The sequence below is a fragment of the Dermacentor andersoni genome, chromosome 3 (assembly GCF_023375885.2).
Source record: "Dermacentor andersoni chromosome 3, qqDerAnde1_hic_scaffold, whole genome shotgun sequence".
Classification (NCBI taxonomy): domain Eukaryota; kingdom Metazoa; phylum Arthropoda; class Arachnida; order Ixodida; family Ixodidae; genus Dermacentor; species Dermacentor andersoni.
Window position 1 is genome coordinate 16,439,905 of NC_092816.1, and position 24,520 is coordinate 16,464,424.

The following is a 24,520-nucleotide window of genomic DNA, read 5'->3' on the forward strand; positions in this document are numbered from 1 at the left end:
ATAGAAAGATAAGCGGGAGGGGAGGGTGAGGAAAGCCGCGTTGAGTTTCGCGCACGCACGCGGAGGGCCTGCGCGAGTCAAAGGCGTTCACATAGGTCGGTCGCTCTCAAGAAAGACAAGAGTGCCTTCATAGCTTTGTGGGCCGACGAGCGATGGGGACGGTCTTCAAGTAGCACCTGCACAGGCAACGGCCGATCGTCCAGTCCTCGCAATGCCATATATAATGTTTGTCTTTCCGATTGAAATCGATGACAATTGCACAATAAATGTTCGATGTTCTCTTCCACGCCGCAGACGTCGAATGCAGCACTGTCGGTTATTCCAATCAAAGTAGTTCATTCAGGGAAAATGAGACATCCACCCAATCGTAGCAATTGCTGCGCTTGGGTGGATGTCCCGGAAATTCGTCTCGGCTACACTTTGGTTGGGTCCCCGGAAACACGTCCGGGACAAGACTAATTTTTCTTCAACTGCGACGCTTTTCTTTCGAGGAACCCGTATGGGCTTTGTTTTTAGCAATTGCTACGATTGGGTGGATGCCTCCTTTTCCCTTATTTATTGCTTCTCTCTACCTTGCGGGTTTCCGCAGAACTATTACGCCAAATCAAAGTAGTGTACGCCTTCGTGAAAGCCACTCCCAACCACAACCGGTATAGAAGCGATGCCTCACGTCGGTGAAGCCCGGTTGGAGGTCGGAGTTGGAGCGAAGGGTTCTGTGCGTACAACCTGGCGCGCCTTGTATTTGGGTTGTTCCACTCTGTTAAAGAGAGCTTGCGTGTTAGGTGACGAAGCTGCCTTGCATCGTCTGTCCTAGAAAGAGGAATGGGAACGCTGCGTTGTTCTTGATGTGACTCTCGGGCACCTTTGTCTGCATGAACATTTCCATTGATCCCGCATGGCCAGATAGCCACTGGAAAATAATTTCGTGGCCTTTCTGTTTGACGTCGTGATGAATTTTGACGATTTCGTATGTTAGCTGTTCTTGAGCTCCACGTCTGAGAATTGACTGCATGATGTGTAAAGCCAGTCTCAAGTCGGAAAACACAGCCCATGTACCAGGACTCCCTGTGTCAATAAATTGAAGCGCACTGCGCAGAGCCATCAGTTCTGCAGCCGTGGACGTCGTGACACGTGACCTTTTGAATCGCAGTGTCGGTATAAACAAAGCACCCCAGAACTGGTTGATGTGGTCTATCCGTCAGTATAGATGTGTATACGTGGCTGCCGTATTTCTCGTACAACAGGACTAAGCTCAAGTGTTTTAGTGCAAGCGGTGGTAGATCTGACTGTTTCTGAAGCCCTGGAATTCTGAGGTGTACTTCAGGACGGCACACAAACCATGGAGGAGACACCGACCTGGCCGCAGGTGTGCACCCCGATGTAAGCGAGGAACGATATGCACTGACAGTTGTGCTAAATGACGTGCGGGGTCTTTCCATGTTGAGTGCGGCGAGGTGGTGGCAAGGGGTCCGGGCAATGTGCCCGACATGCGCACGCATTGTCTCGACAGCGATGTGCGTCGTGATTGAAAAATCCTGAGCAATGACAATAGTTTCAGCCTTTGACGCATTGCGTGGTAATTCAAGGAATACCCTCAGAGCTTGGGCTTGAATGCGTTGAACTGTACGCAAATTGGTTTTGCAGGTGTCGGATATAAGAGGTAGGCTGTACTGGAGAAATCCAACAAACACCCTGTACAGCTGTAATATGGATTGTGTGGACACCCCTAAGTTCTTTCCTGCAAGGAACCCGAACACGTGACATATAGCAATCAGTCGCTTTTTCACGGGGTTCACGTGAGGAGTCCAAGACACGTCTCTGTCAATAACAACACCCAGGAACCTGTGACTTCTCCTGGACGATATCACTTGTCCGTTGATTCATATGGTGTATGCAGACATCGACTTCCGGGTAAACACCACCACTGCGCACTTTTCCCACGTCACCTCCAGAACCTTGCTTACGAAGGTAGCATGGTGTCGATGAGGCCGCCTTCTGAAGTCGAGCGCGAAGCTGAAGCCGTGTCACCCCCGACGTCCAGATACCGATGTCGTCGGCGTAGATAGAGAGTCGAACGGTGTTTGACAGGTTCTCGAGTAGCCCAATAAGAGCTATATTAAAAAGCGTTGAACTAAGTACTCCGCCCTGAGGGACTCCGCGGCTACTTTAATGCTGGAGTGTCGGGCCATCCCCGGTGAGCACGTAGAATAATCGCATCTGTATAGAGCTACGAACCCAGAGATAAATCTTGCCACCAAGTCCTATTGCTTCTAACGCTTTAAGGATGGCTGCATGGGTAACGTTATCGTAAGCCCTTTTAGCGCCTAGAAACAAAGCAGCAGAGAAGTGTATACAGGCCTTCTAGAATTCGACGTACACGTTATCAAGTCGACAACGTTGTCTATAGATGCACGGCCGTGCCTGAATCCTGCCAACGTGTCTGGATCAATTTCATAGTGCTTTAGGTACCACTCCAGGCATGTTAGAACCATGCGTTCCATTACTTTTCGTACACAACTAGCAAGCGCGATCGGACTATGACACAATGTACAAAGACGACTTGCCAGTTTTGAGAAGCGGAATCAGGGGACTTGTCTTCGATTCCCAGGGAACCGTGCCAGTCGGCCACTTGTCATTGCACAGGAGAAGGAGTGCCTTTTGAGCCCGTTCACCAAGGTTACACAGAGCGCTATATGTAATGCCATCTGGTCCTTGCACTTAGGATCGCTTGCATAAAGTAAGCGGAGCCTCTAGTTCGTCTAGAGAAAAGAGGCACTCCATACGGGGATCACGTGAGAATGGTGAGTGGTCTGGAGCCTGCGTTCCAGTGGAATTTGCTTCACCGACAATCCTCCTTAGAAGGATTCTGCGACTTCAATCTCTTTGCATTGTAGGTGAAGAGCCAGGGAATTAAACGGGTGGCGCTGTCCAGGAGTTGCACGGAGGCCACGAACAGTTCTCCACATAAAAGCCAAAGGCTTTCGGGGATCCGGAGACTCGTAGAAAGACATCCATCGTTGTGAAGCCAGAATTGTTCATACGACGCTGTATTTTATTCTGTGTTCGTCTGGCCAATCTGAAATCATGAATGGACTTTGTGCGCTATATCTTCGTTCCACACGGCGGTGTCGAATTCGGTGCGTGCGAAGCTTTTCAAAATCCAATGTGTGGCAACCTGTAAGGCACCTACGTAAGATGCAAATTAACGCAATATACCGCGTTGAAGGTGAGCAGGATGACAGGATGTGCTCGTACAGGATTTTAGAAGATTGCTCAATCGGCGACAATCGAGACGATGAAGCGGCGGCGCGCTATTTGAACTTTTGTTGGCGTAATAATGGCGTCATTCGCGTTCGTACGTAGTGGCCATCGAGTGTTGGGAGACACGCTATGGCGAAATGCCGTGAGACCGGAATGTCATAGTTTATGCTGCGAAATCGAGAACTGCGTAATTGTCTTCCCACACGAAGGCTTCAGCCTGAGTGAAAGGACGAAATGACGAAAGGAGGCCATCAAACCCTATGCGCACGCTCCTTAATCTGCGGGACTTCTAGAGAAGGAGGCAGGAAAGATCAAGGAGGGAAAATGCACTTAAATTTAAGGAGTAAACTTTGTTGTTCGCTTGCTCGCTACGGGAATAGGCTTCTTCCCTTATAACACTTCGGAATCAACACGCCGCGTGATTGCGGGTCTCCGTCTCAATAAAGAAGGGAGTTTGTTTCTCTCGCCAGCGAAAGTGCCGGAGATAAGAAGGACGAAACGACACCTCGCGCGGCAGAGCGGTGCCAGGCGCTTTCGCCCCGCAGGCAGCCTGAAATTGAGCAGCCGAGCTGCGTCCGCCGCCGACGTCAGCGGTTTAAGGAGGCGATAGAAAGGCGCCGATGGAGGAGCCGGCCGTCGGTCAGCACAGTGACGCCGGAGTGCGCGCTTCGGGCGGCCTCTCCCGCTAGGTCGACAAACACCGTCATTGACGAGGAACATTATGAACGAGGAGGGGATAACTTAGTTCAACAGCGATATGCATGTCAGATTGATAGATAGCTTTAACTGGAGTGCTAGAGTTGCGGGGAAAGCAGTGCTTTGACTACTCCATAAAAGTTCTCCGGCAATGAAGGGAGTCACCATACTGCACTAAAACGTCGAAAAAGTATTCATTGTAAGGAAGTGGCACAATTATGTTACTCATATGAAAAAGAGCAGCCTCTACCATATCTTGGTGCCAACATCTCCCGTTTATGTCAATTAAACTGCGGTACGTAAACAAACAAATAAATTAACAAATAAATGTATGCGCAATACGCGCTAATACTTTCAACACCCGTTCGAGCTAGTCAAAAATGTTCTCATAGCACTAGCCGCCGCCTTTTTAAAGAAAACCTGCAAGTGGCCGCGGTGCAAGTATGGCACGGATGGAGAAATGGGGTTGCCCAGTACTCCCTATATTAGTATATCGCGTGGCTGCTTCTATTCAAGCCAACAGTCGAACAACGCGTGCATAATGTTTTCAGTCTCTATTGCAATGCTCCAATCGGCCATCCATGTTTGGGCGAAAAATTTTCGGGCAACCCCCACTTCACCTGTCTGTCACGGGACGTCACGAAAACCGCGAGAACTCCCCATATGGGCACACTGATTATGCATGATTAGACCGAACGACCGAAAAACTTATTTCTGATTCGACGCCTTTTCCACCATTAGCCCTCTGTCCTTGCTCAAACCTTTTCGGGCTGCGCCCACTTCTCCTGTCTGTCACGTGACGTCACAAACCGCGAAAATTCATCGCGTCAAAGTGACGTGTGCGCGTTAAAGACGCATTAACACGCCGAACAAAACAGAATTTTTTTAAGAATAGCTGGAGACTGCCTTATTCCGAAAGGAATAGAAAATGGCTGCCCACCGGTCGCTCTGGCACTCGCTACTCGTTGCTGCCGGGGAGCATGTATTTATTTGCGTATAATAAAATATTTTGCGTGGCAATATAACGTTATCGAGCTATTTCGGCACGTATACCAAATATGCCAAATGGATGCCATTTTCTTAGATTTTTCAAAGGCGTTTGATGTTGTTCCTCACCAGATCTTATTACTAAACTAATTGTCATTGGTGTACACGAGAAAACAGTATCAGGGATCAAGAACTATCTCGAAAACAGAAAACAATGCGTAGCTGTGAATGATATTATGTCTGATTACATCAACGTTTTTTCTGGTGTTCCACAAGGCTCGGTTCTTGCGCCCCTCCTATTTCTGATCTACATCAATGATATTCGTTCATGCTTTCAGCCGCCTATTCAAATGCGCCTATTCGCCGATGATTGCGTAGTGTACACAACAGCGAATACCAGAGAGTATCAGGTAAAACTAAACGATTCGTTAGCTGCTATACAAAATTGGTGCAACATATGGGGGATGAAACTGAATGCATCAAAAACTACCAGTATCTCCTTCACACCCAAGAAAAATGCGCTTCAGTTTCCATACACAATAAACAATATACCACTAAGAAAATACGATGAGGTCACATATCTCGGGGTCACTCTTGCAACAAAATTAAATTGGGAAACTCATATAAATAGTATATATGACAAGGCGCTAGGTAAACTACATTTCTTGAGAAGAAAACTTAGAAACACACCTCCTAGTGTTAAATTAAATGCATACAGAACCCTCATTAGACCCACTTTAGGGTATGCTGACATTATTTGGGCCCCGCAGTAGTTAAGACAAACTAGAACGCATACAGAACTTAGCATTGAAATTTATATATTCACAATATTCACGTCAAACGAGCATTACGAACCTGCGCGTCAAGGCTAACGTTCAACCAATGGCTCAACGTAGAATGATTTCCAGATTAAAATTTCTATGCTTGCTTTATCACGGCTCCTATCGAATACCACAAGCAACATGCATTCAAGCGCCATTCAGACTTTCTGCCCGAACCAATCATAATAAATCAATACGACACCATCCCAACCATAATAACACTCACAAGTACTCTTTATTCCCACACGCCATTTTCCATTGGAACATACTACCCTCTAGAGCCGTAAACTGCCCATCTGCCAACGCATTTATTGACAGTATTGAGAATCTGAAATTCGAATGGTGGAATTACCTGTATTTCATATGCAGCCTCTGTAGATGCATTCTTATGATAAACGCTGTTTCTCCTGCTTCCCGAACCACTCATTTAAACAGAGTGTATATATTTATTGAGTATGTTCATTTTTGTGCGTGCTAATGCTCCTTGTTTGGATACTGTAGTTTCACTTTCTTCTTTTTTTTTTTGTACTGTATTCCATGTTGTAACCACTCCTGCATGGTCCCGACGAGTGCCTGCAGTATTGTAAAATAAATAAATAAATAAATAAATACGAGATTGCTCTGCCAATTCTCCTTTGCTGAGGATCCGTTCTGGCGGCATTTTTAACTGTCCGTTGTGCACCAGTGCGATTTTCGACCAGCCACCGCAAGCTAAGTAAGGGAAAGCGGACCAATCGCAGACACCAGCACGACCCTCCTCAACCGGTTATCTACTTTCACTGCGCTGGCTCGGCCCCATTGAAACTCTCCCCACTTGAGCGTACTCCTCGCCTCTTGCAAATCAGAAAAACTGCTCAATGTAGGCAATGCTATTCGTTTTGAAAGGAAAAAAAGAAAAGAAACGTACCTTCTATAAACGAGGAGCGCGTTTCATTGGACTTTTTCAAACAACGCTGGGTTTCACTGTCCGATGCTTGCCTCAGCGATTACGTAAATTTGACGCCAGGAGATTGGAACAAAATCACATTGCAATAGTTTTACGTTAGGGTCCATGGTGTAATTGCAACAAAAAATGATTTGCGTAAATAACACCGAAGGAATGCCTTTACATATTGTAAGAGTCATTTACTAAACGCGGCTAGAAAAGTTTGGGCCGCATGACCTTCTCTCGTGCGCGCGGTGCCGACACCATAGACGTCGAAACAAGGGCTGAAACATATTGGAAATGGTGTGGATATGTACTACGAAGCAAACTCTTCAAATAAAGCATTAACAGCAGCAAGGGCACCAACACAGAAAAACCAAACAGTAAGGACAACAACCTTGAAGCTGGGCGAACTATGTGCATTTCAATGTACGAGCCTGTGTTATACCGAGCTTTATGGTACTAAACGCCGGAGCAACTTCAGACCAGGTTAAAACGCGCGGTTGGGCATTGCTCCTACAGACGGCATCGTGCACGGTCGCTGTTGGGTACTTTATACTATTGGGAAACAGGCTCGGCTGCATTGGTATTTTACAGTTATAAGCACAATGTCCTGAATGCGGCTGGGCACGCTAATACGAAAACCGTCTCAGCAGAACGTTTAACTTTCTTATGTCAAACAGAAGAAATATAGTGTTAGCGGTACGCCATCCTCCATTAGAAAGCGAATGAGCCAATGCAAAATTAAAGGATTGCCTCAGCCGTATGGCCGAAGATTAAAAAGAAGCCTATTAAAGAATTGTTGAATCGGCACAAGAGACTTTTACCCGAAACCTTAGGCGAAGTAAACGCGAAAATATCGTCCGCAGGTTTGGTGGTGTCGACATTGCCTTCAAATTTTCCAAGCAGCATCCTGTCGCTATTTAGTTAGGGGATTGTCCTTGATTTGTTCTATTTTTGTCTATGTTCACGGTGCCGTTCGACGGTTGCCGATACCCCGATATCCTCCATGGCGCAGCCAACAAGTTTTATTATATGCTTTGACAGTTGATATTTTTCACTAAGTCATATCGTAATGAAATGCAATGACTTCGGAAAGTGAGCTTCTTCAATCAACTTTACTCGCCAAACGGACGATCAAAAATTAATCGTAGCATGCAAGTCCAGCCGGATATTACTGTTCTGTCGAATGTCCTGTTGGGGTCACCTCTACTGGTATACGTTGAGGTGTTATAGAAAGATTGGTTGACTTGCTGCCTGCACGAATGCGTGCTTGAAATCTCGGTTCAGCCAGGAGCTCACCCGTCTAAGAGGAATGAAAGCTGTGTTCCTGCTATTTGTGCCTGAGTACCTACGCCCGCTCAGGGAAAAGGTTAACAGCAAAGGCATTTCATCTGCATATTGTGCATGCGCTCAATAAACGCCTGATTATTGTCGATTTCCTGTTGGAAATACTCGAGACAGCCGGGGCAGTTTCCACTCGGTCACTTTCGCTGCGCAGACCTTGACTTTTTAAGACACGCTCGTTCAGCCACGCTCTGTTTGTTTGGGTAGGGATGTTGCCATCCTGCGAGAAGTCGCTACACTGAGAGACTGCACAAAAAGAGAGAAAGAAAGCAAAAACTTCTCAGTGCCGCCTAAGCATTTTAAGTCGCGTACCGCGCCTCGTTTACTTTTATGGACGAAATAAATAATGGAGTCGCCCGATCCTCCATCTGTGTCTCGAAAGCGAAGTCTGGCGGAGCAGGCGACTCTCGCTCTCGCAAACAGATATATTTTTAACTACTCGTTGCTCGACACCCGTACGGTGGACGAGTTGCTTTTTGGTCGCGTGCGCCATGGTCGCTACGTCACGTGGGGTGTGTCGGCCGCTGGCCAATAGGGAGGCGGAACCGCGTCGATCGCCGGAGCCGCAAGGCGGATACAGGGTTACCGACGCCGAGCACAGCTTGGCGGCAACGGGAGCCGACGGCGCTATCGACCGGCGCTTGTCTGTGCCAGCCTGGCTCACTTCAACCCCGTCCACTCTTGGCCAGGAGACGAGAGAGAGCGGGGACCGTTGTGTTGTGAGGAGACGGGGGGCCATTTCATCATCGCGCGGACGCTTTCGTAATGGCCGCGAATTTCGTGCCAGCTTTTCGAGTCAAGTTGTGCTGTTCGGTAACTGTGATGTGCTGGTGGTCAAGAACCTCTTCTCGATTGGCGCGGGACTTCGCTTTGGTCTGTGTGCTCAGTCGGGGTCTGTAATGAGACTTCAAGACTGCAAGAGGTGGCTCCTGTTTTGGCCAGGGGCACGCCAAACGGCCGAAGAAACGTCACATGCGCATTTTTTTATTCTAATTTTGACCTTTTCTGTTTACTGACACGACACCACAGGAATAAACGTGCGGCACACAAATTTCTTTAGGCACCCGCTGGATCGATATGGACAAAATTTCTTGCACTAATAAAATAAAATAAAATAAAATAAAATAACATAAAATAATAAAAGATGAAAGAAAACAAATTTTAGTGAATAATGACGACAGCACTTCTTTTATTTGAGCCCGCATTTTATGTTTCTTATACATAACAAAAACCACATAGAAATGATATACACCTTCAATTTCCGTAACTAAAACAGACGCCGCTATTTCTCAAACTGCCCCTGATTTATAAACCTATAAAGCGGAAGTTTGGTTGTTACAACAGGTGATATTATTTTCAGTTGACTTAACATCCTTGTTCCAAAAAAAAAAAAAGGGTATGTTCTAGACTTGCGTGCAACAAATTTGTCTGCTCGGTACACCTTGTAGCACACAATTTCAGAATTTTCGTCGCGGAGTTTGAATGGAGTAACTTTATGCAACCATTTGCTTTTAAATTTCAGGCCTGTGTTAACCTTAGTGCAAAAAATATTCTAAACACTATAGACTAGACCTGATTTAAGGCCTGTTTTTCGATGCTGTCCATGCAGTACAGCTATCGACTACAGTGTATCTTTCTCTATTGCCTTCCTTTTTGTGGTGCCGTCCGCTGGGGCTGATTTATTTTTTCCCTTTCTTCAGAGCGATCAATCACGCACTTGCCCAGTTAATGACCTTGTGAACAATAGCGCCAGGCTGCGGCAGAAAGCGGCATCTCTCCTTTTCGTAAATATCAGCATCGAGAAAAGACGCGTTAACTGTTCAGTCTGATAGCGTAGTGGAACTGCGAAACCTTTACGAGAGACAAGACAATGTTTCGAGTCTGCGCACGACGCGGTGGAACTTATTTTCGCGCGCCATATTTCTTTCTTGCCGTTTCGCAAATTTGACTGTTCAACGTTTATTAACGCGTCTTGCATGGTGTGATGTACAGTTTAAATGAAGTCCTTTGATGCTATCTCTCATCCGGGATGTGCAAGACATGGGTACTCGGGGCACAGTACATTGCTGCAAAGGACATATTAAATGCGCCCAGTGTGCAATGACAGACCGGTGGCAGAACGTCGGTGTTTGCACAAAGAATCTGAGAAAACACATGCAAGTAGCAAGCACAGCCCGCTGGCGCATCGTTTCGCTCGGTAATCGATACTGACAACAACAACGACATACTGTGCTCGACGCGCGGCTCTGCAATGAGTGCCGATGTGAAGCGTTCGCCCAGCAGCTGTTGCTCTTAGCAACCGCTGCTGCCTGAGGCTGTTGTGCAACGCAAGAGAGAAATCAAGGAACGTAAGCATAATAATTAAGTCTGGGCACGATCACCACCTATGAGGCATGTTGACGTGCGCCGCCGAAGTGGAGCTTGTCGTTGACTGAGCACAAAGCAAGGCGTCGTCTTTGCTCGGCCCGCACATACAACTGACCTAGACAAAACCAACGCCAGAGGGCACAGGTCAGCGCCGAACTCTGCTCACCAGCGCGAGGATTGCTTCGCGCTGTTTGCGTGAGTAAAAGCTAAAAAAAGGAAAAAAAAAGAAAAAGAAACGGGTGAACTTTCCCTACTTGCTCGCTCGCGTTGCTTGTCAGTCAACACCGTTGAAGAGAAAGATAACGGAATGGCTGGCCGAAGGTGCTCGTGCAAAAGAAAAAGCTGCCCGAGAACGTCCAGACGTTTAGACCTGTGCGTTAGCCGTTCCAGTCAGCCTGATGTGCGTCAAGAAGGAAGAAATAGAAAAGGTCCTTGCATAACAAAGTCGTGGAGAAGACGGTGCTTGGGCGAAGATTATTCGCAGGATGAGAAGTTATTACGACCTGTGAGCAGCGCACATGTCGTAAGCCTAATCGTTTGCTATCTCGTTAAATGCTTTACGATGTTCTTGATAAGTTTCGAAACTCAGGATGCTGCACATGGTTTTTAGATTCTGCTTCGCCTCGATGCTTTAGAATACTGCAGGAAAAACCGTGTACGTCACGTCTGGGGGAAGCATCGGAGTAAACCTGTAAGGTGCGTGCTAAACGTTGGTCTGTTTCGCCAGTCCGCGCATCTTTTAACTCGCTCATTCAAGGGTAATGAATACATCCAAATCTGAACGCTATTTATATTGTTAATGTCATATCAAACATAAAATCCCAACGCGAAAGGACAGAAATTTACATCCGCCGGCTTGTCGAGCAACGAGTCCAAATCGGCAGAGGGAACTGGACAAGAGACAGCTCCAGCGACCACAGAAATCCGCCTCAGGCAACAAGAAAGTCCCACTGCTGCAAAGAATTCGAGAACTCCAGCATGACCTCGGACATAAGTTCCACTCGACGGCAGTGCAGTAAATCGGCGCAACGGTGCCGTTGGCGAGTGGCCCACCGATGCCAACGTGCGTCCAAAACAACGCTGCGCAGCGAAACGCGCAGCGAAAAGAAGCTATAGGGCCAGATGAAATAATTTTCGAATGGTTTGTTCTGGTTCTTGTTTTGGTTGCACGTTGGCATCGGACTGTACGTGGGCCACTTGCCAACGGCACCGTTGCGCCGATTTACTGCACTGCCGGCGAGTGGAACTTATGTCCGAGGTCACTCTGGAGTTCTCGAATTCTTTGCAGCAGTGGGACTTTCCTGTTAACTGAAGCGGATTTCTATGGTCGCTTGGAGCTGTCTCTTGTCCAGTTCCCTCTGCCGCTTTGGACTCGTTCCTCCACAAGCCGGCGGGTGTGAATTTCTGCCCTTTTGTGTTGGGATTTTATGTTTGATATGACATTAACAATATAAATAGCGTTCAGATTTGGATGTATTCATTACCCTCGAAAGCTTCCCTAAAGCTCTGCAGCTCCATTGGAAGAAGACCATGCACACTGACAGAAGGCATAATTCGCGTTCGTTATCTGGTTCGATCGGCCGGTACTGTGGCCCCAGCGTTTCTCTACCTGGGGCAACTTACAGGAAGCAGCGGCCGCAAGCGGTTCTCGAGTGCGCAGGTCGAACACACTCCCTCGAACTTTTCTCTCAGACGCCGGGCAGATGCGCTGTGCGGGGCAGACGTGCAGAGATGGTTCGGCGCGCGGTGGGTCTGCGCAAGATGTACTACACGCTTGCGGCTCGTGACCGCTCGCAACTCCCGCTGAGAGTGCAGGCGCGTTATACGCGCGCGATTCCAGCGGCTGCATTGCTGCCTCCCCCACGGTGGGGGCTCGTTCTTGACGGCCGCGATGATGAAATACAGGTCCCGGCGATTTCATTCGCCGACCGGCTAACGTTTCGGCTCGCGCACGTTGTGTGTACTACAGCGCGGAGAAAGCCTAATCACCGCGCGCGCTCACTCGCGCACGGCTGCCCGGTGAACATTAATAACTGCCAAAGCGGTCGCGTCTTTCTCTCTCGGCGGCGAAGTAATTGCTTTCGACCAAAGAAAACATCGGCGCGCACGGGAGAGGAGGCGGCCTTGAAGAGGGAGGCTCTTTTGCCGAGGCAGTCGTGCCTTTAATTGTGCCTGAGTTCCAGCGCCACAAAGAAGAGGCGGCGCGCGCGGACGACACGTAGAGTTCGGCGGCCGCGCGGCCACACGCTCCCCTTGTTTTGGCGAGTCATGCTGCCACCGTGGCTCGCACAATGCTGCGGCGGATAAGTGCCCACCTTGACTTCTTATCGCTCCGAGATCGCAACTACATGCTCGTCTATATATAGTTACACAGGAGAGTGTAATTCTCCACACAAGTTTTCCAACAATTAAGCGACGACAGAAAGCGGATGCTTGGTGATTTTGAAAAAATGAAAAGGAAAAAAAAAGAAAAGGAGATTTGGGGGGGGGGGGGGGGGGGGAGGAGCACCGGTGAGATACGAACGGGCTCAGCGGGGCGTCGTCGTCGGAAAAATAAATCGCGGAGATGTTTACGTTTTTCTTTTCATCTCTAAAGCCTTGTCCTCTGGAACAACCAGTGAGGACACGTCGCGGGAGGGCGGCGCGCCGCTTATGACGTGAGTTCCGAGACGTAGGTCAAAACCGTGGGCCCACCGAAGATCATCGTTTCTCAAAAACTTGTCTGCAGTTCTAATGGAGAGCACGTAGATTATTGCAAGCTTGACCGCAGCTATTGTGCGGATTCGACTGTGCAGCGAGAGCTCTCAACATGTTTAGGGGGTGAAAAAGACTCGTTCTAATTTGGGAGTTCAAAATTAAATTCTGCTGGTTTACGGGCCAGAACCACGATCTGATAATGAGGCACGGTGCAATGAGTAACTCCGGTTTAATTTTGACCAGCTGGGATTCTTTACCGTGCGCCCTTATCTAAGAATACGAACGTTCTCGCATTGCACCCACATCGATAGGCGGCCCCGGCGTCCAGTATCGAACCCGCGAACTCTATCTCAGAAGCGCAATTTCCTAGCGGCTAAGCTACCGCGGCGGGTATGTGAGAATTTACGAGCACCCAAAAGCGTCGGTGAACGCCACCACACGCATTCGTGTATGTTTCAGTCATGCTTCAGTCATGCATAAGATGGCCTGCTTGTTTTTTGACATTAACTGCGTGGCTCAGCAACTCAAACAGTGTCGGTTGCTCGCCTAATTGCGCACCGCGTCTTTTGCCTCTCTATAGTTGCTCTCGTCAAACCTGTAGAAGGCGGGCGTCTCAATCCGCTGCTCCTGAGGCGTGTCTCGTTTCACGAAGATGTCTGCTGTACACGTAGTGGCAGCAACGCCTCCTAGAGTTCACGTATCTCCCATGTGCACAGCAACGTTGCACCTGGCAACAGTGGGTGGAACCGGTGTGCGAACATTAACGCGTCGTTAGAGGAATCGTACTGCGAAGCAATGTCATCACGACGAGCATAGGCGTGGCACGGAAGTGACACTGATGATGCACAAGCGCAAGACGCTATGCAGCTCAGTGCCACGAATCATGCGCTGAAAGCTGCCCGAATGCGTAGCCTTCTCATAAGACGTTGTACTTGTTTCCATAGGTAGCACGGGGTAGCATTACCCCCGTACGCTCGATGTCAGGTGTAGCTGAACGACACCGGTATTAGGTTTCTTGTTTATGCCACGACTTGACTTGTGAAGGCAGCATACTGTTCAGAATATACCCTCGGAAAAGCGAAGCCCATGGATACGGATTACAGAGCATATGTGTTTGTTTTCAACGCCCAACGCTTTGTCGCTTGTATATAGCGGTACTGTCATGCTAGCGAACAACGACAATTTTGTTGGCTGCATTAGGAGCCGTCAAAAGATGCAGAGTAGAAAAGCTAAGCCATCCCTAAGGGCTGTATTCTGGATCGTTCCATTTTGGAGCATATTTTTTATTTTTGTTTACTTATAATCAGCCAGCGGAATACGTGCCACACCAATGACTTGTTGCGCCGGACGCACGTCACACAAATATGACGTAGCGTCTCCGAAGGTGATTGACAAAGACAGCCCTGCACTTTTCGCTATACATCCACTTCATTTCTTTTTTCTTTTTTTCCCTAACATGTAAAGTCCAGTCGTTCTTTTCCTGTCTGGTGATTCCTTTACATTTTTTTTTCCATCTGTTCAACCGCGAAGCATGAATATACGAAAATTGAAAACCCGCCGCGATCACTTTGTGGCTATGGCGTTCTGCTGCTGAGCACGAGGTCGCGGGTGGGAATACCGGCAACGGTGGCCGCATTTCAATGAAGGCGAAGTGCAAAGGCGCTCGTATTTTTTTTAGATTTAGGTGCACTTTCAAGAACGCGAGGTAGTCAACATCAACCGGGAGTCCTCCACATATACGGCGTCTCTCATAACTCGCTGTGTCATCTTCGGCGTTAAAGACATAAAAGCGCCATCAGCGTGGGTGCTCATTGTCTGACGCGCTGTTTGTCAACTATCATGACGTCACGGCTCTGATCTTTCCTGCCCCCTTGTGCCTCGGTCAGACCGGCATTATCTTGTTGCTGGATATTTCGTTCGACACATCTAGCAGTTTGATATATCCCAAGCAACACAATGAAGAATTGCTGTCAATCGTTAACTTCTTTTAAATCTCTTCCTGGTGGAGTAAACGTAATATTGAAATGCCAAATGAGCGCTGAAGAGGTAACATATCCAAGCTGCAGCACGGTTCCTACTTAATGGAAATCTAAGTTTATTATTGGTGTTCTCGTGCGCAGCTCCCACTACTTTAGTCAGAAGGCAGGTAGCGTCTCACGTGAATAAAATATTTTAGATAAATAATTCACAAAATCAGTTGATGTGCTGTTAACAAAGCTGATTTCCTTCTCTGCAGCGCAAAAGTTCATCATCGAGTACTATTCACTTGTACTAACAACTTCGAAGCCCAAGTAGCGTTATTAACTGGAAATGACGAAAGCCCTTCTCCGAGATATACCATATACTGCATAAGTATACATGGCCTAATCGCGTGCTTGGCGCTTTGTTTGTCGAGACTGTCTTGGTGGAGGCAGCATGTGTTCCCCCACCAAGTTCGATAATGCATCAACATTCGATGTTAGTATAAGGGCTTTCAGGGGCGATTATATAGTCTTGGCGGTTTCCAGGCAGGTCATAATTCCCTGTAGGCAAGTTCGCTGTAAGCGGGTGTCATTATATCAAGGAGACGCCGCGCACGCGGTTGCGTTCGCGTCGACCATGAGTGACGTAAAGGCCGGCGAGATTGCGTTGGTTTCTTCAAAAAACAGCGCACGCGTCGGCGTTCGCGAGACGCTCCCCGAATTGCGTGCCGAGCGGAAACTCGGTCGCACGCGCGCGCGCGCACGCAGACCGGGGCGAGTGAGAGCCATGCGCTATCGCCGCTCCGCGCCGCCGCCGCAGCAGCCGGTTTCATGTTGGGCGAGCGTACGATCTTGCAAAACAGGAAAGCGCGTCTTGCAGTGCCGATGTTGGCGCGTGCGAGCGCGGTCCACGCCACGCTAAGAATAAAACGTGGCGCCGGGGGCACGGCTGTGACGTGTACCAATGTGTGTACTCGCCAGCCAATGGGGGGACTCCGCGCGCCGCACACCTCCCGGTTCATGTTGCCTGTCAGCCGGTCGACATTCCCGCTCGGCTCCACGCACGTCCGGTCGTCTGCTCTTGCTGCTTCTTCCACGGCCGCCGGAGTCTTCCGCCCATGCCCTACATCCGAAGACCCGTGAGTCCGCTCTCCTCTTCACTTCCCCCCCTCCCCCGTATGTGTAGGCGCGTCGCGTAAGATATTCCTTTCCCGGCGAGATGTTCGGACATGCACACCTGTAATGCGCCAGGAGGCGCGGCAGATCCATCTAAATGCGTGACGTGACGCGGGCACGAACTTGCTCACCCTTGAGCCGACGCAACTGCGGTAGCACAGTAATCGCATCGCAAGCCCAATGTTGTCTAGCCGGCAAGTCTATTCGCGTCCAGAGAGAGTAGTGCTTTCTTTTTAATTATTTATCAGATTTCACTGGTCGCTGTCGCCACTCCACTGGTATGTAGCCGCGAGGCCAACGGGTTCGGACGTGGCCGCCGGAGTACGTGAGGACGGTTGCGGTGGTGCACACGCCGAGGGCCTTTCCTCTTTCGCCGCCTAGGAGCGGAGGTGACGCCGGCTTCGCGCAAAGCTGTGCCGCCTGCTAAAGTTGGTGGAGCGCGTCGGTGAAACGGAAGGCTCATCTTCTCCGCGGGAGCTGCTCACCGCCGTTCTCGACTGATCGTCGCTTTGTTCTTTCCCTCTGCGTCTGTGCTGTTGCGTCGGCCACGCATCAGGTTAACGGTGTCGGGTTGTTGGGTGTCGTGCGAGCGAGCTAGTCGACACTCGGCCGCCGCCGTCACCGCTTCGTCGAGGCTGCGTGGCCGCACGCGTTGTCCGCCGACGCGTGCCCGACTCCAGTGGTCTCTGTGGCACTGACGCCGATTCGGCCATGGTCCGGCTCGATAACGCGGCACTCGACGCGGCCAGCCTCATACCGGTGTGGCAAAGAACTCGAGTTCGAGCTGTGAGTCAAAACTTTTTTCATATACGCTCAACCTTTGCCGTAAAATATGTGCGTTATCAGTGAGAACGAGTACCGGTCTGTTGGTTAGTCGCGCTGGTCATTTATGTCATTCATCCGAGTAACTTCACGAGTTCGCGCGACTTCCGTCGCACGCATGCCACATTGCAAACGAAGGCCTGAAATGTGCTCTTGCTGACGGGCTTGTCTATTGTTGGAAAGCAGTGACACTGCATTTACTCTGTTTGACCGCTGTAAACGCCACACCAAGTTCTGTTATAACCTTTATTAAATGATGGACGTTGCAAAATTAATTGATAGGAAGTACGCATCAGCTACATAAAAGCAATGAAATAAGGAAGCTGTTTGAACGGCGAAGAGCTGCGTGTGACGCTAGTGCTTCGTGACCGTGCCAGTTATCGTGCCTTCGTCGAAGCCAGCGAATGCGCTGTCGAAAGGGCGCAGAGGAGGGCTGTGGATTCGTCTTGGCCATGGTTGCGCCCGGGCCCTTTTCTTATTCGTATGGCTATAACGACGGCTATTATATGTGACCACCCGTCGTTGTGCTTGCCTGTTTCTAATATTTGGGCTGTTTAGCAGTGGTATACAAAACCATATTGTAAACTAAGGCAGCTGTAAATTAATGTGCTTTTGCGAAAAACTAAAAAAAAAAAAAATCCCTGAAGTTGAGGCACTTACAATTACACGGTACTGAATCGACGCTGGGTGGCACGACGGCCGATGGCGCCGTACCATCGCAACCATTGCTAGTTCAAAAAGGTGGCATTTGTTTGTTACCTAGAGGGCATGCTTGCACGAAGAGGCCAATCAAAGGAAAATTTGAATTCGACATGTAACCAACCTGCCGGAATAATATGCAAAGAACCGGTGCCATAGTCTGGTAGACAAGCTTAAACTTTGTTGGTAGCTATGCAGTTAAACTCGTTTACGTGTACATCAAATCAAAGGACGGTTGATTTTTGTTTTTCTTTTCTGCGGTTGTGCAGCTGCAGTGGTCAGAAATGAGGCCGATATATTGCGGTCGTCAGCACAGCGTTCCTGTTCCGGAGGGGTAACGGTGAATGATGCGCACCTTGTGTTTCAGTCAAGGTTGAAAACGCAGAGAGATTTCTTTTTACCCACGCATAATTTCCCAGAGCAGATGCTATATATTGTGGCAGTAAGTAATTAAATAACTAGAATTTGACAAATAACGCGTTGAGAATTGCAAGTCATATGTGGGATATTAAGTAGGGCAGGCCATTTGCGAACTTGAAATCAATCCGTCTCTAACTGGAACTCCCTTCGTGAGTGTCTCTCTGTGTGCATTTTTTAAACCCTTTCTTCTCTGTTCTTCTAATCCCTATCTCCCAACCCCAGTGTAGCGTAGCAAACCGGATGCTAATATCACGGTAACCTCCCTGCCTTTCCTCTTCATCTCTCTATTTCTCTGAAATGAATCACTGCTGAAGGCATGTTTATACTCTATAGTTGTTCCAAGAAAAGCACCAATTTCAAGGTTTCCAGGTTCCGAAAATCTGCGGACAGACACGTTGCTATTCCACGTATTGTTACATCTTTTCATAAACACTCCTGTACGACATACTATACTGCGTATAGACAAGAAGAAAGGGGGTTAACCGAGGGGCCTTATTTTTGTTAGTCATACCATAAGAAGCCAACAAACACTGACATCAAGGACAACACAGGGGAAATTACTTGTGCTTAATAAATGAAATAAAGAAACGATAAATTAATTGTAATGAAAGTAGGCGAAAAAACAACTTACCGCAAGTGGGGAATAATCCCACAACCTTCGCATTTCGTGTGCGATGCTCTACCAATTGAGCTGCCGCGGCGCCGTTTCCCAATCCACTTTCTTGGGTATTCATGTTTTCTAGTAGAACGCTGGGAGTGTTAGCCAGCGCGACCACTCACAGACCTTGGCGGCGGATGTGGAACATCCTTACTGCCGCTGGCGTCGCGAGAACGTGAGTTTTTTCATCCACTTTCATTTCCATTAATTTATCATTTCCTTATTTCATTTATTAAGCACAAGTGATTTCCCCTATGTTGTCCTCGGTGTCGGTGTTTGTTGGTTTCTTGTGATATACTGCGTATAGAGCACTTGTATATTCGCCGTACCCACTTTGGAGGCACGTATTTCGAAGCTGGTGCTATCGACCCGGTTATCTTAGTACCTCCGTCTATATATATATATATATATATATATATATATATATATATATATATATATATATATATATGGATAACTATGTCTTGTAGAATGCGTCTTGTAATCTCTGAACCCACGGACCGCGTAGTGCAAGTGTTGTTTCTTGTAATTGTGTAGAGACGGCTGCCATGATTTCTGCAGCAGCCGTTCGTCAGCTTGGTTATGTTTGCAGCGTGATGTTTTGACTGTCGCGCCGACTCGTAGAGTACTGTGTGTAACCTTCTTGAAAGAGAACGGGGTTGCTCTCCGTGGATGTACACTTGCTTGCGAAATGTACAACAGTGATGCTAGGTCCTACAGTGTCGGCATCTTTACTGCCCTATGGGCGACCAGTGGTGAAACTTGAGCGGACAGAAGCGCTGTAACGTACAGCCTAGAGAGAGGCGTAATCAGTTTTGAGTAGCTTATTTATGTTGTGGTTTCGCAGCAGCAAAATTTGACGGTCATTTTGATACAGATGTGTCCTTTCACATGACTGGGCACCGGACAATGTAATGCGACAGCGCATGCGCTCCTGTACACGAGCGTGGCCTTGAACTGGGCCTGGCTGGACGCATATGGCAAGAACAAGCGCTCATGCAGGCACGCGCCTTTTGTTCGAAATATAAGGCATCTCCTAATTTTTGTGCATTCCCTACCGGAGGGCGCCAAAAAGGTTTGTTAACGCGATTAAAGTTCCGTGCCACCTCCTGAGCGCCACTGATTCTCCGTTGCGTCACCTCCCTCGCTTGCAGATGAGGGAGGCGAAACGGGCGCCTATCTCCATGCCTAGCGCAAGATAGCCCAGCGAAGCGACAATCGCTGTATGTACACTGCCTTCACGGCGTACGATATGCTTACGCTAGACGCAGCGTCCTTCTATCTTTAGCATGACTCCGCAACTAGTTGCTGCCGTTCGCGTTTCTTTTTTATCGCCAAGCTTCGATAAGCAGCTGGTGTTCTTGCCCTTGTACAGCATCTTGTGGTGTAGCTGCGTGGGAAGGAGACGTGCTTCACGCCTAGAGGGCGCAGAAAACTTGGCACGTAGGCGTTTGCATCGGGAAGGTCCATGTTGTCACATTGGTGTGCTCTGAAGGACCTGCGTATACCGGTTTTAAGTTGTACTACCGTTATCGATACAGCAAGAAATTCGTTCACGTACCTTTACGCGCAATAAAGTGGCAGGATCGGGTATCGGAGTTCTTATGGCTCTTACGTGGTGAAACGTGTAGTTCTGAGACTGTATAAAGGGCCGTTGTGCTGGCTCGACGGCGGCTTTTATCATCGGCCGAGACGAATTCACGCAGTAGAAAGCATGCAGTTGTCGACGGGGAAATCCGGCACCGGGCACTGCCTGGCGCACTGCGGGTAAGCCTTCGCGCACAAAATCGAGGCCGTCTGCTGTTCGAGGTAGTGATAACGCAACGCTTCGCTGAAAACAAGCTGTGTAGCTATAGTTTTCACATTTCCGCTCGAATGGCAGCCGTCGCGCCGACAGCCTTACCCGCAGCTTTTGTGACCCTGTGTTCAAAAAAAAAAAAAAAAAGAACGCAGGCAAGTACAAAAGAAAAACGAGAGAGACCTAAGGCATACGCGAACGTTACTGAGTCATACCACTTTCAAATCAGCGCCTATTCCTGGTTTTTGTGAATTTTTTACCTACTCTAGACTTTCGTTTGCTTTTATGCAATTCGTAGCAGGCCTGTAGGCAGCAATATTACTCCGCACACGGCAACAGCCCCTTCAACCGTAGTCGTAGAGTATATATGTAATGGGCGTAAAACTGGAATAAAGAAAATAGTCTAGCATTCGTGCTTGCCTGCACGCACATGGATATGTCACGCGCTGGAATAACTGTGGCGGCTACGACCACATCTTGAACCTCAAATTACGTGTACAGCATGCGAGCGTGGTGCGACGTGAATTGGATACATCAGCAGAGACTGCGAAATGATAGCACTAATATTTAAAAGGTTCATTCATTTTGCAGAGGCTCGAGCTAATTTTGCTTCAACACCACAACAGCCCTTATAATCGTCATGAATGTGCTGGTCCTTGGCACCACGACTACATTACACTTTTATTAGTGGCACTGCGCATTCACGAAGCGCACAGCACGGCAAGCTTGCGCTTAATCGAATGCGAGTGGAGTAATTACGATACGCAATCAAATAGGGATTACACCCAATCGTAGAGTACAGATGCGTTCTGAACAATCATATAGTTATTTCCAGACGCGACGCAAGCGTTTCGGATAGTCTTCTAATTGCGCTGGCTGGTCTTTGTACTTCTGGCCCACCATTGCGTGATTCGTCACAATGATAACGCCTGTTTGTTCTGAATACGGTTCCCTCTCGTATCCATCTTAAACAAAAAGTTAAAAAAAGCTTTCGAATAGAAATCCCAACTTTGATGGCACAAACAAATAGCAGATATTTGATTTGAGGGCAGTGAACCTAATGACGCGGTATTCGATTGGCTATTTTAGCTTTCTTGAATATTCGCACACCTCTGTTACGTTGAAGTCGGAGGCTTCCCCCTTCCCTGGTCTATACGAGAGCGCACCGCCAAGCGGCGTGGTTGTGTGGCGGCCGCCGAGTTTCGGCACGCAGTTGGGCTGGCGCGCTCGTCGCCCTGGGAGCGCGCGAGAACCGGTCGCCACGGTGCACACCCCCGAAAACTTTCCGCGGTGCAGACGTCGGTCGCTCACTCTTCAAAAGCTGTGCAAATTTGCGCGACTGCGCAGTGTACAGCGTCGGCAAAACTGGTTTCGCGCAGTCTCGTCGTCTTGCGGACTCCCCCTCCCTACGTCTTCCGCGACGTATCGGGGATGTGATGTAGAAGGAGGCGAGGGTTGTCTTTGGAGCAAATACAGTGTTGCGAAGTGCGCGGTTTCGCCAAGCCTGTATGTGACGCGCTCACTGCAGGAGATGCCATCAGCTAGCGTCACACAGATGAGGTCACGTCTAACTGAAGCCATGCGTACGCTCCCTATCGCAAAGAAGTAAAGGCCGCTCACTGACTGCCACTAACCGCTGACTGGCATCTACGTTTTTGCCATAGGCTTTGGCCCACTTCGACTGCCAGTTTAGACAGTTTAGACTCAACGAGAAACTTAGAAAGGCACCTCGTTTGCAGAAAGCAGAGAATATTGCACGAACAATGTCAGGTTAAGTTCTGCACGAGAACACAAAAGAAACAGAAGTACCCTGTTGCGGACAAGCTGCTTCATACTGAAAAATTTTTGTAACGCGCTGCGCCAAACGCGAAAAATCCGAGAACACCTAAGCGCTTCTTATGAGTTGTGTATTGGCATCGAGTTCCACCATTGGAAAAGCTGGCGCCACCGTCGGCGTGACGTGATATTAGGGATCACGTGGACATAGCGGCCGCGTCGGCTACTTCGGGAGCGCCGAAGCGAGCTGAAAACGAGTTTAAATTCCCTTGTACGCTGCAGTCCTCATTTAGTGGCGAGATTTTCCCGCGTCGAGTGTCTCCTTTACAACGCTTGAAAGCACTACAATAGGTAGTGGCTGCCTTTGAAGGCGCGCAACATAGTAGGCTACTGCTCGGTGCCGCAGTGCCGGACGTACGCAACGGAGCCCGGTGTCAGCCTTATTCACACGTAGCCGCAGGACAAGAAGCTGCGTGAAGCCTGGCTCGCGAAACATAAAACCGGCAAACAGTCATCGGCTACTACTCGGGTATGCAGCAAACACAGACGCGAGGAAGATTTGTGCTACGGCGCCGTGTTTGCGATGTTCGCAAAACGAGCACTGAGACGCTCGCCCGAGTCCGCTGCGCGACTAATGTCATGACGGTTTGGTCTATGAACTTGTCAATGCTATAGATACTGGCAGTTCACTGGAGTGGAAAGGGAGCGGTAAGAAGCACATTAAAAAAAAATATGGCATATGGTCATGTTTGTGTTATGAATTAATGCACTGGATAACAAAAAAGAAGCAGCGGGAAATCGCACGCTGAGAACACCTATAGAGATACCCTGCGACGCAACTCGAGAAATAATATTGAAACGTCCAAGAATTTAGAAGAAACAGAAAGATCGAATTGTTGCTACGGCATATCACAGTCCCCGTAGGCGTCGAAGTCTCTACAATGAAATTATTTTTGAACAGCTCTGATAGCGCCCACGCAACAATGGTTGCTTGTATACTGTCAAATGCTCATACTGCGGCCTAAAGCTGATGGCACGGTGCGAGAACGCGCACGCGGCTAAAGCGAAACAGTGCGCGGACAAGCATGCAGATGCGCAGTCGGTCGCTGCGAATCTGTGCGATTGCTGCATTGAGGCTTCATTCTATTACGCCCCATTTAGTTATACAAACAGTATAAGAACATATTTCACATAGTTTGCTCTCAGCGTTTACCTACCTTTCACGCATATTAAGAAGCCGGTTCGGGAGACTCCATCGCGGCGACCGCGCTCAGTGGCGTTCACTGTACGTATTCGGTAAAGAGATTGCGCCTGTAAACGATTCTGTGCTTTCAGTTTACCCAAGATTATTATTTAGACAGTAAAAAACTTCTCTCGTTTCGAAAGTACTTACAGAAATGTCCGGGAGAGCTCACGCGCGGTGTTTTCAGTGAGCGCTGACAGCAAAACCTATGAGGGGCGCGCCGCGTGATCCCTCATATTACGCCAGCGAGGCGCTTCCGTTAGATGGCGACTCCGTAACTCCTCGACGCCAATACGCCGCTGAGCGGTCCTTCGAGTTGTGAACTCTTCGCGGGCAAACGAGCGCGTTGAGACGCTTGGCGTACAGCAGCGCCTCCTAGAGAGCACAGGGCCGGTGCACTTAGATCCGCGTCGCCATGCTACCTTTGGCCAACTGCCATAAAATTTAATAGCGACGCGTTCAAGTAAGCCGCGGTGAATTGCACGTCACCGCTTTCGCCAGGCCGGGTTTAGTAGTGGAAATTTCGGTTCAACTAGCATGACGTCATGAAGCAGAGTGCACAGGCCTACTACCTAGGAGGCGCTGGTTTAGCCCGGTGGGCAAGGCACTCGGCTTCTGAGTGCGGGGTCGTAGGTTCGAAACTCGCTATCGCCGACGTTTTCCCTTTGTTGTCCTATTACGCAATTATTTCTTTATAGCGGTTACCGAGGCGCAGTTGGAACGCAGGCATTCGCTCGTACGAGAGAAAGAGACATAGGAAAGGGGAAAGGCAGGGAGGTTAACCAGAGGAGAAGATCCGGTTTGCTACCCTATTCTGGGGAAAGAGGGGAGGGGGAGGTAAAGTGACAACAAAACAGAGATAAAGA

At 48.8% G+C, this 24,520-nt stretch overlaps 1 protein-coding gene across 5 annotated transcripts in view; it reads left to right on the forward strand.

Annotated features, from left to right (window-relative positions):
• Positions 1 to 24,520, forward strand: part of LOC126520346 (solute carrier family 2, facilitated glucose transporter member 1-like) — a 92,049-nt gene that overhangs the window by 54,006 nt on the left and 13,523 nt on the right. Inside the window, exon 1 of one of the 5 annotated variants that reach the window (XM_050169320.3) lies at positions 16,102 to 16,201. The exons of 2 other annotated variants lie outside the window; for them this stretch is intronic. In XM_050169320.3, the coding sequence (XP_050025277.1) occupies positions 16,181 to 16,201 (21 nt within the window). In that variant the 5' untranslated portion in view covers positions 16,102 to 16,180. Of the gene's footprint in view, positions 1 to 16,101; positions 16,202 to 16,434; positions 17,025 to 18,957; positions 19,013 to 24,520 lie in introns of those variants that run through there. 2 more of the 5 variants (XM_050169310.3, XM_055065575.2) reach the window with 2 other exon arrangements.